The sequence below is a fragment of the Aspergillus pseudoviridinutans genome, assembly GCF_018340605.1.
Source record: "Aspergillus pseudoviridinutans IFM 55266 DNA, scaffold_7, whole genome shotgun sequence".
In the NCBI taxonomy this organism is placed as follows: Eukaryota; Fungi; Ascomycota; class Eurotiomycetes; order Eurotiales; family Aspergillaceae; genus Aspergillus; species Aspergillus pseudoviridinutans.
In genome coordinates, this window is record NW_025091287.1 from 259,045 (window position 1) to 272,254 (window position 13,210).

Sequence of the window (13,210 nt, forward strand, 5' to 3'; positions counted from 1 at the left end):
CATGAGTGAACCATTCACCCTAAGACACCATTCCCAGCGCCGCAGCTGCCTGCTCTGTCGCTCACGGAAGGTCAAATGTGACCGACAGCAACCATGTGGGGGCTGCATTCGGGCTGCCTCCACCTGCATTTATCCCAGTGGGACGGGGCGCGCCCCAAAGCGGCCGCAGCAATCCACGAACAACTCGGCGGTGCTGACAAGACTTGACCGGCTGGAAAGCATCATTAGACAGCTGGAAAGCCAACAAACCCAGCAACAAGAGCCCTTGGACCCGTCCACTGCTGCTCTGCCACCCCAAGGGGACCAGCGAAATGGTCGTCTTGCTATTGACAGCACCTCCAGTGTCTATGTGAGCAACGTGCTATGGGCTAGTCTGGGCGATGAGGTCTTCTCTTTTACCCTCAAGTTTACATTTTGATAAGACCTGACCAAGGACAATAGATTGAAGAACTGCGGGATTTGCTACATGTATCGCCCTCGAATAATGATGACGACGAGGATGCGGGTTGGCAGGAAGAAACGTTTGAAAAGGAGGAACCAGTCGGTACAGTCGGGTTGAATGCCGCCATCATGGGCTTCAGGTCGCTCGCTCACTCACTGCGAGACTACCATCCGTCCATCTCTCAATCGGTCGCTCTGTTTGAGATTTTTCACACCAATGTCGCTCCCCTGGTGAAGATCTTCCACATGCCGACCCTCACGAAGCTCTTCTGGGACGCGGTCGCCTCGCTTGACGCCCTCGATTGCAACACGGAGGCCCTCTTGTTTGCCATTTACTATGCTGCTATCATCAGTACTACTGACCAGAACCAATGCCCTCTTGGCCTATCTCGACACCAGGCTCTTCATACGTATCGCTTTGCCGTCGAGCAGGCCTTCGCCCGCGCCGATCTGCTAAATACCCAGAACATGATCTTGTTGCAGGCGGCGGCCCTGTTTCTTTGTGCCCTGCGCAACGAAGATGACTCCCGAACAGTCTGGTCGCTCACAGCCTTGATTGTGCATATTGCCCAAGCTATGGGTCTCCATCGCGACGGCGCAGCTTTTGGCTTACGGCCCCTCGAGACCGAACTGCGACGGCGACTGTGGTGGTTTATCGTCGGCCTCGACCAGCGCTCGTCCGAATATCACGGTTACGAACCTATTGTATCCGAGTCGTCCTTTGATACCCGGCTGCCGTTGAATATTAATGATTCTGATCTGACGGCGGACCTGGTTGAGCCGCCGACCGAGCGAGACGGCGCCACAGAAATGACGCTGAGCCTGATTGGTTGGGAATCCATCCCCATCGTGCGCAAGGTCAGCTTCATTCCACCGCATCGCCGTCAGGCAAGGACAACCAGCAGTGCACCAATCACCGAGTTGTCATTGCTCGAACGGGTGGCACTGGCCGAGCAGCTCCAGAGCCGCCTTGAGACTCGCTACCTGGCGTATTGCAATCCCGACGAACCCTTCCTCTTTGTCTCAGCTACCGTGGCGCGGCTGATCATCGCCCGCGTATTGCTGATGGTCCACTATCCTCGCAAGCGGATGGATAGTAGTAATGAAGAATCAACGGCCCCGCTGCAGGCAAGTCTGCGGGATAAGAGTTTTCTCCTCGCCCTCGAGATCCTGGAGCTCTCCTGCTCCGCCCTATGCAATCCGAATATCGCTCACTGGGCCTGGAGATCCGATACTTACTCCCAGTGGCACGCAGTCGCGCTGGTCCTATCAGAGATCTGTACTCGGCCCCCTTGCCCGGATTGCGACAGGGCGTGGGCAGCAGTAGAGATTCTCTATGACCGCTGGCGCATGAAGGAGCACGCGCGCAAGGGCACGTTGTGGAAGCCTATCGGGCGGTTGATGGCCAAGGCGCGTTATGTCCGTGAAATGCAGTCGGTGGACAGAGGCTGCTCTACTGGGGGTTCGTCAGTGATGGAAGCGAGCCCTAACCTCCCACAAGTTGCCCATCACAGCAATGTCACGACGACGCTGGATCCGCTGGCTGATATCTTCTCTCTGGCACCCTTTACGGAGATGGATCCTAGTTTAGACGATCTTTTTCTTGTGGGCGATGACTTTGTCCAGGTAGATATGCGGACTGGCTTCTAGTATACTTAGACTTGACTTTGTTGTACCGTTTCTACGTCGGTTTCCACCTAGGTATATAAATCCGGATATCAATTTTGCGTTGTGCATTCTAGGGCAATACCTTCCAGTCGACGATATAGCCTATCCAGCTAGGTATACACCTGCAGGTCAACGAAAAATTCCCTGGTCGTTGTTTCAAAGCAGTTAAATGGTATGCTGGAGCCAAGGGTCTGGCCGACAACCTTGCACGGCGCTTCCTGCATCTGGATGCTAAGTTGAAGATATTGGTATCCGAGTTTCGAGGACCAGGTGTGGGCGAACATGGAGACTATTCACGGAAAGGAGGACGGTTTGAGGAAGACAAAGTTTATGCTCGACAACAGCGTAAATGGAAGTAGCATGGTATTATTATTGCGGGTTGTTCTCACTCAATACTGGAAGAATGGAACCTTCGAACATTGTATAGCAACATACCAACATATACAACCAATTCATCAACGTAATGGCCATGGAATCTAGCCACAAACATAGCTAACGTGACAGTTCTGGTAATTATAGTGTGTGCCCTACAGATTGCCTCGCATTATCATGAATGTAAATGGAGGCTACAGGCATCTGTAGGGAGGCCGGATCCTATAGGTTGTTGAATGTATGAGTCTTCATCAAAGACCAGGAGTAAAACCTTCTGTCTTTGCATTCCAACCAAGGGGAAAATGCGGACCCTCGTCGCCGTCCCATCCCCCCGCCATCATCGCAACTGCAAGAAGCAAGGAAGACGAGGCAGGGAAGTACGGAGTTGGCACTCGGGTACCGCCAATGGGATTGCCAACGTCATCAAATTGAAAGATCGGGTTGAGAAGATAGTCCACGGCCTGCTGCGAGTGTCCCAGACGGGTAGCCGTCAGAGCCAGCATGGGGAAATCCCAGCCGTATGAGTTAGTCAAGTTCCAAACCTGATTGATCTTCATCATCGTCCCGTTGACAATCCCGACGTCCACACCAGGTGTGGGAGGGAGAAAGCCGTACACGGCAACCTGGCTGGGATGGTCAGAAATGTAATCGTAGGTGGTCCACATATCCGGGAGATCTGCACAAATGGCGTACGCTCCATCTGTCAAGGGCAGAGCGGCCAGGTTATGTTGAACACGTGTCCACTTAGATGGAACAGATTGGCCTTGTCGACGCTTCCACTCCGAGGCAATTTGCAGACCGAAGCGCCAATACGCCAATTCGAAGGTGGGATTGTATGTTGAATTCGGGTTCGTGTTCTCCGACGATGGGTACATTGGCGGACCTAGATCGTACACCTGCGTCGAGCTATTCCACCACGCGTACGAGGACATGAACTCTGCGAGTTCTGTCAGGACCGTGTCCCATTTTCTGAGTGTCTGAGCCGTGGGAAAGGCGCGATACTCCAGCTCAGCGAAATACATCGCGTGCGGTTGCTGCCAGATCAACAGCGCGTTGATCTCGCCCGGAGCAGATCGACCGGATGGATCGCTCATCTTACCCAGTCGAGCGCCTGAGTACCCCTGTTCCTTGGCGCGCTCGATGGAAGAGGGAAGAAAGCGATTATATACTCCGAGACTGCGGTTGAGGAGCTCCCACTTACCCCATCGGGCCCAGTGGCCTAGGTGCCAAAAGACCATCTCAAGATGGAACTTTCCGTACCATCCGTTGTTTTGCAGTCCTGCTTCTTGAGGAGGATCCCTCCCTGCGCAATTGACAGCAAGGAGATACTGCGAAAGAATGATGCGCCGCTGTAGTTCTTCGGTGACTGAGCTTCCGGTGGCCGTGAGGTCGACGAACGATCCTGATTCCCAGTACTTGGCCCACCAGGTCGCTGATTCTGCTTTCACCCTCTTGAATGTGCTGGCTTTGGCGCTCAGCACCGGGGTATAGGTGGAAGTGAAGGAGAAGGTAGTCTTTCCAGATGGGTTGAGAACATATCGATGGGTTCCGTTAATCGGACCGCTGATGTTCCCTTGGGATAGCCACGAAATGCTGTTGAAGTAGGTTGTTCCTCCCAGAAAATGTTCAATTACGGCTTTCTGGTGGTCATGGACGGAAAGCCTCGTTGTATGGTTCGATACGGCATTCCAATCACCGACAAACGGCGCTTGGAATGACGCTGCTCCGGTAGTCAGGGGATAGTCGAAGAAGACACTCAACGATCCATTTTGCAGCAGCTGCGAATCTACGCGCACCGCAACCTCGTCCGAACTCGGGCTTCCAACTGTCTGCACAACTGCCCTCTCCCCTTCGAGAATGAATTCAGATGTCACAATCCCAGTATAGAGATCCAGAGTCTGTGACATGTTCGACAAGTTCGCCAGCGAGATATCCTTGCCTGTGTATAGAAGACCAATCCTTCCCACGTTGACACGATGGGGATTCGCCCTCAGCCAAGTCGAGAGGGCTGCTTCGGCCGGATTTGGCATATCATAGCTTACCAGTCTGCCATGAGTCCACCAGTCCAGTCCGGTGAAGTCGGAGGGATCATGCTGGCCCGGCTCGATAGGCAGAGAGTCATTGGCCCAACACCATGACGACAGAATGTTGTACGGCAAAATGGTCTGAAGCCCGGTAATATCAGCTCCAAAGGCAAAATTGCCATTTCCCACCTGGATGGGAGTCGTAGAGGACAGGTTGGTACGGACGGGATTGAAGCGACGGACGACCTCACGCCGGTTTATCTTCGACCCATTTCCACCCACAGCAAGGGTTAGGAATATGAGTATTGTAGTCATCAACAGGGTAGAGAACGCCATGATCCGCTGCACTTGGCGCATAGGTAATGATTGTCTACATAGAGCGAACAGTGTATCGCTTCTAAGATTTGTGAACCCCAGATGGAACGTTAGTAGACATTATTATTCCGGGGTGAAGTCGCAAATGGTCTGCAGCATCACCCACTTCTGAGGTTGTCTCGGTCTAACGTGGACCGACCAGTAACGATCGGACCCTGCAGATCTCCTTGCTCCATCATTCCATTGGTGCAAAAACCAGATCCTTTCAGAGGTGAACTAGGAGACGCAAGTCCCTTTGACACACAGGGTTATCCAGCTGGGAGCCATGACGTCGACTAAACTGTCTTACTTTTGATCTAAATCCACGTACCCCACGTTAACATCTCCGCTTCGACAAAGGATTGATTCTTTTCGGCGGCCGTATGATTTAATGTTGGACAAGTAGACCCTGAAGTGAGAATACTTATATACTGCAGCTTATAGTCTTTGCCCGACTATGTCTCCGACAGAGCGAGTCTCGGTGGTAAAATAAATGCCATCTGCAGCTATACCTCTCACTCAGCATGACTTTAAAGCAAAGACTCTGCAAGACATGTCAAGGGGAGCAATATGTTTCTATCTATCATTAAATCTGAATTAACAACAAGAAGGCTATTCGCTATCCTATATCAAAGTAAATTAGTTTATTAATAGCCTGTGTATTATACCCAAGCTAGATGCCCATTACTGTTCCTGGAAGAGACGCAGACCCAAGGTATATATCATGGTCTGTTAGATATTTAGATACAAAGCAGATCACTATTAAATTGACAGAGCATTCAGTCTCTGTTTAAGATATTTAGCTAATATATGCTTTTTGCGGCTATTTATCAACTTTGACACTGATAGCTGCACTCTATACAGAGTCTGATTTACTTTTCAGTATGTATCCGTCACTGGATATACAAAGTTGGCTGATAGGTCCTAGGCTTCGCTCATTGTCGAGAACATTCTGTTCAAGAATTTTCACGGCACTACCGGTATGAAGAGGGCGCCTTATATTGCTACTCTTGTGTGCTCAGGCCCAGATGTATGTTTCCATTTGAGTGTTCCTCATAGTCCGCTTTGATTCACAAAAACAGGTATGCAAGGATATCCGCCGACGATGCCATTTGCACTAATGTAAGTCCTCACGTTACCCGAGGTGGACCTTACTGACAACCTGACAGATGGATCGTTCCCTTCTCGACCTCACTGTACCAAGGTGGAGCAAGCGGGCAGGTCTTTGATGCAGTTACGCCGTTCCTGGATGTTTCGAGAACGGGGCATTAGCATGAAGTCTGCTGCGTATCAGTTATTCCTGTTCCTAGCAACTATCACGCAAGGCATTTGAGTTTTTTTCCCGATATGCTTCTTATTGAGATCCGGCTCCTCGCATTAGTCGAGATTAGGTAGAGAGAAAGTCGAAGGCTGGGGCCAGAGCAACCAATGGTAAACATATTCCTACGAACCTACTGAGGCTAAGGGCGTAAGTCGGTCAAGACTCAGACTGATCCCCACATTGCACCGTTTGTCTCGGTGCGCCAGTTTCCCACTTTAGAAGACTAAATCAATGGCATTTTGGCTTTTACCACTGCGAATCAGCCAGTACCAGGGTCCTAACCATGTGTCCTACTGCTTCCCATTCAAACGCCTCAAATTAATCCATATCGTCGATTTGCTGAGCGCGATTTGTCTCGGTGTCTGCCCATCACGATGTAACGTAGGGCATGGATTATCCGCGCTAAATTTTGTTGACCCGCAACCGCGTTAGGACGCACAGGATCCATTTCGATATTCGCGACGGGCAACTCGCTGCTACCACATGCTAGTTCAATGCTGATAACAGGGATTCGAGATTAAGTCGCCACGAAATTTCCTCTAGGTCATACGCATTGATCATCTGTGTCGGAAGGAACCGAGGGCAGAACCTAGGAGGGGGAAACAACAAACTTTTAATGACAGAAATTTTATCCGAATGACATATCAGCCTCGTCATTTTGATATTATTCAAATACCACCCATACCTGTAGGATAAGCGTCCCAGTCACAGGTTTAGGTACCTTAGTGTTGGTTCTTTTTTTGTCCTTTCTGCTTTTCAGACTAGTCTTTACTACTTGTACAGGCCCAGGCAACTGTCCTGCTAAGCCACCAACACAAAAGGGCACTAATGCATGACCGATAGATCGTCCAGCAAGTGTATTATATAGAAGGGACAGGTCCCTGACATTTATCGCCTCTAGACCAGATACTTTCCTGTTTCCCTCCTAAATCCCCCTGGTTTTTGCATGCATTCCCATGTACCTCAATAATGCAACCCGCGTCCTAACTGCGGCTCTTCGCATGTTATGCTCCTTTGCGGAAGGGATCTCTGTGTACTGGAAATCATGGCCGCAGAAGAGTCAAAAGCGCGCTTTGATGGTCATCCTGACGGCGTTTATGTTTTGTCTTGGTCTGAAACTAGGATCTGACCTATTCTACGCCCATTACTGGGAGCGGGCGACAATATCCAGGTTCCCAAATCCGCCCTACGTCGATTACTGGGATTGGGAGACAACGTCCCGCTTCTCGAATGCGCACAACACCCACGAAATCCAAGAGAGTGATGACGATGACCTTTGCGACTCCTTCCCATCATACCTCCTCTCGCGCGTTCAAGTCGTTCTCAAAATCGGCAGTACAGAGCCTCCAAATCGGGTTGCTACCCATCTGACGACTGTTACCCGCTGTATAACTAATCTCATTGTCTTCTCTGACCATGAGTCGGAAATTAAAGGTCATCACGTATACGATATTCTCGCAACTCTTCCAGAAAGCTTCTGGGGCAATAGCTCTGACTTTCAGGCGTATAGCGCGCTCCAACGCGGCGAGTTCGAGACTGTTGGGGGTTCTCAGGGCTGGACACTTGACAAATACAAGTTCCTGCCCATGGTCGAACGCGCTTATGAAATGAATCCGACTGCTCAATGGTTCGTTTTTATCGAGTCCGATACATACTTCGTGTGGGACAATTTGTTTCGTCTTCTTGACCAGTTCGATCCGTCTTCTCCTTTATACTTTGGCTCCCCGACCCATGGAAAGGGTCAATCTTTCTTCGCCTATGGCGGTGCAGGGTTCGTGCTGTCAACTGCGGCAGTCCAAAGGCTGATAGCTCGTAAGGTCAAGAGCAATGGCTTGTACAGCCAACCTTCGTTGAGTCAGCGTTATAAGGGTTTGATTAATGTGGATTGTTGCGGCGATTCAATACTTGGATGGGCCCTCTATGAAAGTGGAGTGAAGCTGTCGGGGATGTGGCCGATGTTCAATCCACATCCTGTGCATGGGGTTCCGTTTAATGAATGGCATTGGTGTCAGCCGGTGATTAGCATGCATAAATTATCGTTGGAAGATATGGCAGAGCTAGCGAGATGGGAGAATCGACGTGGCCGAAAGGTATGTCTTTCCTCATGGTGAGTGGTATATCATCAACAACTTCTAACATTGGTACTCTCTAGCTTCCATTACTATATGCCGACCTGTTCGAGTTCACGAAATTAGGCGCCATTGACTACAAACCGGACTGGGACAATGGTGACTGGGGCGGATGGCAAGAGCCGCCCCAATCCCCCTCCCATAAGTCTGTTGAAGCCTGTGCGACAGCATGCCATGAGCATCCTCACTGTTTCTCATATACCTATATCCATTCTGGTCACTGTGTTTTTGTTCCGTCCATGCGACTAGGCGCGCATAAACCCGCCACAGACGACACGTCGCTATCAGCCGGGTGGGATCTGGAGAAAATCAAGCAGTTCCGGGATGCCCACAAATGCCAGAGGCCTCAGTGGGTGAAGCCAAGTACGAACCGCATTTTTTGAAGTACGCATATGACTACCTATCCTTGCTGCCTACAGACCTGTCGGCAATCTCGTCATACTTTCCTAACATCGCGAGGACCTCAGTCTATAGACCTGATATCTACAGCGGTGGTGAACAGTATCTCAAAATACTTATTAGGCAATGGTTGCAACCATAAATTTGTCTCAATGCTTAACAGGTTTGAGAAATGATTGTGACATAGGGGACAACGCCTAAGGCACACCTCTATTTTATGTATATTAGAAGGAACTGATGTTCTTCATGACGCAGCGCTTGCTTAGTCCTAGTTCTGAATCTGCAAAAAAATGTTATAATATTATTCCTGTAACTTGGTGTGCAATATCTTCCCGAAGCAGACAGTGGAGACAAATTTTGATCATTACACTGTGTACCTTGTTGGTTTGCCGTCCTCTCACTTGTATAAAGATTATTTTCGAATATCTGGGTTGTACTCTTCCCTTAGGCACCGTCATTTCCATGACCTGAGAATGTATAATCTCAACAATTGTAGGTCATCTTCCTTCCGGCCAGTTGACGACTTCCAGATCGGTTCATGTTGTGATTTATTTGAGACATTGGTGTACCCACTACCCCGGTTACTTGAAGAACATTGCCTAATTAATTGGATAGAGATCATTCTACCCCATACTGACTATCATCAATCAACTTAAATTGAGGAGGCTTTTATCTCTCCGTTGACAATTTATGCGGGGTCCTCCACCGGGGATACAAGCTCATTGGAGGAATAATTCCAAGAGCCCTGAATTATCCGCGGATAAAGCCTCAGAAAGCTTGGGGAATCTTAGGAGGATCTATAGCTCATTCCTTCGGCTCCACAACGGACATAGCTTCATTTCGAATTTGTCCGCAATTTTCCCAGGGCTCTTTATCAAGGGAGCAGTTTCCCACCGAGAAGACTGTGTAATTGCTTCACTGTCCAGAAAATAGACAAAATGAGGCCATCTTCCGCTCTTCTTGCCCTAGGCTTGCTCCCTGAAGCTCTCGGAAAGGGTACTCGACCAGCAGAAACATACAAATCCTGCCAAAGAATCACACCTGATCCTCTTCAGGGCTGCCCCCACGGCACTCTCTTTGTCAGCCAGACCGACGACCGAGCTCATTTCAAGTCTATCCAGGCGGCCATCCACTCGCTGCCCAATGATACCTCTTGCCAGGTCATCCTCATCGGCGCTGGAACCTATGTGGAGCAGCTCAATGTGACACGCTCTGGGCCTCTCACGCTCCTGGGCCAGTCGAATCGCCCCTGGCAGGGGGAGAGCTATGGCTATATCAACACGAACACCACCGTCCAGAACGAGGTTCAGATCTACTGGAACGCAGCCAACCACAACAGTGCATTCCCGGACAATGTCTACACCGGCGTTCTGACTGTCGGTCCCACTTATAACGCGACCATTACCGGTGCAGGCCCAACAGGATATCCGGTGCCTGCCAACACAACTTTTGGGTGCTCCGACTTCCGGGCGTACAACATCGACTTTCGCAACGAGTATGTTCCATATTCAGAGGGACCTGCCCACGCCGTTGGCTTGGGCTATACAAACGCAGGATTCTACTCTTGTGGTCTCTACAGCTACCAGGATACTGTACGTTGTTGAAAAATCTGTACAGGTCACTGCTAACGAATACAGTTGTACGTGGGAAAACTTGCTAATGCCTATTTCTACGACAACGTGATTGCGGGCCAGACCGACTTTCTCTACGGCTTCGGCACGGCATTCATCGAAAAGACAACCCTCTCCCTGCGCCGATGTGGTGGCGGCATTACGGCCTGGAAGGGCACCAACACCACTTTCGAGAACAAATACGGTGTCTACATTGCCGATTCCCAGGTCGTCGCAGCCAATTCATCTATTGTAAACGACATCAAGGGACAGTGCTCGCTGGGACGTCCCTGGAATAACCTCCACAGATCGATCTTCATGAACACATACTTCGACTCCAGCATTTTACCTGCAGGATACACGGTGTGGAAGGGAGCACCCAATAACAACTTCATCAGCGAGACCTTGATGGCGGTGTACGGTGTCTATGGGCCTGGATACAATCAGACCGCGGAGACGAATGGCAATGTCACCCGGATTTTGGACAGAAAGCAGGTGGCGCCGTATGCTCGTCCCATTGACGTGTTCATGACCCCCGATGGTCATCAGCCCAACATTGCCTGGTTGGATCCGATCGTGGCAAGCACCGGAAGGCCTTAGACCCCATAGATGGATGGCACGATGGTAATCACCAACACATCGCATCCCATAGACAGTCTTCTGGGCTGGGTTCAGGTAGATTAACGGAAGCGCAAAGTTAGCTTTTGTCACGGCGGCTATAGTCTCTCTGTCCCTCGATGTACCCTTATTTTACGAGTCTGAAAAATTTGTACCTTGATATGAGTCAAACAATGTCCAGTGTCTCTAGCGATGATAACGACAGCTACCTGCCCGCCGCTCCGACTTGCATCCGCCTTGCCTCCGAGTAGAGGCCGACTTGCATCGCCGTAGCCAATTGGAAAGGAGAAAGCTCGTGTACTAGTCCTTCTGCTGAACCCCCACATGGAAATATATGTGGGGTAAAGCAAAATTCCCCGGATCTTAGTGCATTAAAAGGGTCCTTGACTTTCCTGGCGCATCTCGAGAGAAGAATGGACCTCATGATATGCAGATATACTGAATATAAATAGTGCCATAGGTCTCAGGATCTCATGCATGTCCTCCAACTGCAGCCAGGCCCGTCTAGCACTCGAGTGTGCTTTGCTGGCCGTCTTGCTAAAATCCAGTCGCGATATGACCATGTCCAACAATCCAGACACTATGGAGGGAGAAAAGCCTCGACCTCTCGTGGAGGGCAAGAAAGCCGCCCGCAAGGAACAGTCCATGACGCTCTGGCAAGCGGTTCGCTTGTATCCCAAGGCCGTGGGCTGGTCTGTCCTCCTCTCGTCAGCACTGATCATGGAAGGATACGATTTGGCCCTACTCGGCTCCATGTACGCGTCTCCAGCATTCAATAAGAAATATGGTGTGCAGTCTGCATCCGGCAAATGGACGGTCCCCGCCTCGTGGCAATCGGCACTCTCCAACGGGGCCCGAGTGGGCGAAGTCATCGGATTGCTCATCAACGGTCTGATTTCGGAACGACTGGGATACCGCTGGACTATGGTTTCTGCGCTGGCGGCAATGAACGCGGTTATCTTCCTCTTCTTCTTCGCTGTCGATATCAAAATGCTCCTCGCTGCAGAGATTCTGGCCGGTATCCCCTGGGGCATCTTCCAGACTTTACCCGCCGCATACGCCTCTGAAGTGTGTCCTGTTGTCCTCCGCCCGTACTTGACGACCTTTATCAACATGTGTTGGGTGATTGGGCAGTTCGTCGCGGTAGGTGTGAATCGTGGATCCATACAAAGAACCGACCAGTGGGCGTACCGGATTCCCTTTGCAGTGCAGTGGGCGTGGCCTCTCCCGATCCTCATTGGAATCCTCTTCGCACCCGAATCACCCTGGTGGCATGTCCGACGGGGTAATCTCCAGGGCGCTAAACGGGCTCTACAGCGGCTTACTTCTTCCAACGATCCGAATTTCGACCCCGACGAGACCATCGCCATGATCCAGCATACGAACGAGCTAGAAAAGGCGCTATCGAGCGGCACAAAGTACACCGATTGCTTCAAGGGGACGAACCTGCGCCGAACAGAAGTTGTCTGTGTAGTTTGGCTGGTCCAGACACTGTGCGGGCAGAACCTCATGGGCTACTTTGCGTACTTTTGCGTCCAGGCTGGTCTCCCGACGGTGCATTCCTTCGATCTCTCGCTGGCGCAGTATGCCCTCGGTTTCATTGGGACCGCGGGGTCGTGGTTCCTAATGACCTACACCGGTCGTCGCACACTGCACATCGGCGGTCTGGCAAGCTTATTCACCTTGCTTGTGATCACAGGTAGTCTTTCCTTTGCGCCGGGAGATGACAGTGCAGCCAAGTGGGCGATCGGGGCGATGTTGATTATCTTTACCTTCTGCTACGACTTTACTATCGGACCCGTGACGTATTCGCTGGTGTCGGAACTGTCGTCCACCCGACTCAAGGCCAAGACTATCGTGCTGGCGAGAGTCGGATACAACGTCAGTAATATTGTTGTCAATGTGCTCACAAACTATCAGCTCAACTCGACGGCTTGGAACTGGGGTGCCCGCAGCGCATATTTTTGGGCTGGAACATGTCTTGTCTGCTTGGTCTGGTCGTACTTTCGCCTACCGGAGCCCAAGGGAAGGACTTATGAGGAATTGGATCTGCTGTTCGAGCAAGGGGTGTCGGCGCGCAAGTTCAGGGACACAGTGGTTGATCCATACGAGGGCGAGGAGGAACACGTGGAGGTAAGAGAGGAGCACCACAAGGACTAATTCGGCTTATAAAATATATCTCGATTATCTATTATCTTTTTGAAATCAAAGTAACCAATGTTTAAACACTTTCGTGTGGCCTGATGCATCCCTGCATAGCGTTGCATTAGGTCT

The 13,210-nt window shown here is 50.7% G+C and overlaps 5 protein-coding genes across 5 annotated transcripts; 4 read left to right on the forward strand and 1 right to left on the reverse strand.

Annotated features, from left to right (window-relative positions):
- Position 1: 1 nt before the first annotated feature.
- On the forward strand, positions 2-2,091 carry Asppvi_009393 (putative C6 transcription factor; the record flags this gene model as incomplete). The annotated part of the gene is made up of 2 exons (XM_043305250.1): positions 2-385; positions 442-2,091. 2 exons carry the CDS (start codon positions 2-4, stop codon positions 2,089-2,091), a joined length of 2,034 nt encoding a protein of 677 aa, XP_043161185.1.
- Positions 2,092-2,732: 641 nt separating this feature from the next.
- Asppvi_009394 (uncharacterized protein) lies at positions 2,733-4,862 on the reverse strand (the record flags this gene model as incomplete). The annotated part of the gene is made up of 1 exon (XM_043305251.1): positions 2,733-4,862. The coding sequence occupies one exon, from the start codon at positions 4,860-4,862 to the stop codon at positions 2,733-2,735; it is 2,130 nt and encodes a 709-aa protein (XP_043161186.1).
- Positions 4,863-7,136: 2,274 nt separating this feature from the next.
- On the forward strand, positions 7,137-8,692 carry Asppvi_009395 (glycosyltransferase family 31 protein; the record flags this gene model as incomplete). The annotated part of the gene is made up of 2 exons (XM_043305252.1): positions 7,137-8,270; positions 8,333-8,692. The coding sequence occupies 2 exons, from the start codon at positions 7,137-7,139 to the stop codon at positions 8,690-8,692; spliced, it is 1,494 nt and encodes a 497-aa protein (XP_043161187.1).
- Positions 8,693-9,646: 954 nt separating this feature from the next.
- Positions 9,647-10,918, forward strand: Asppvi_009396 (pectin methylesterase family protein; the record flags this gene model as incomplete). The annotated part of the gene is made up of 2 exons (XM_043305253.1): positions 9,647-10,300; positions 10,346-10,918. 2 exons carry the CDS (start codon positions 9,647-9,649, stop codon positions 10,916-10,918), a joined length of 1,227 nt encoding a protein of 408 aa, XP_043161188.1.
- A 573-nt stretch (positions 10,919-11,491) lies between these two features.
- Asppvi_009397 (putative MFS maltose permease) lies at positions 11,492-13,096 on the forward strand (the record flags this gene model as incomplete). The annotated part of the gene is made up of 1 exon (XM_043305254.1): positions 11,492-13,096. One exon carries the CDS (start codon positions 11,492-11,494, stop codon positions 13,094-13,096), a length of 1,605 nt encoding a protein of 534 aa, XP_043161189.1.
- Positions 13,097-13,210: the final 114 nt, after the last annotated feature.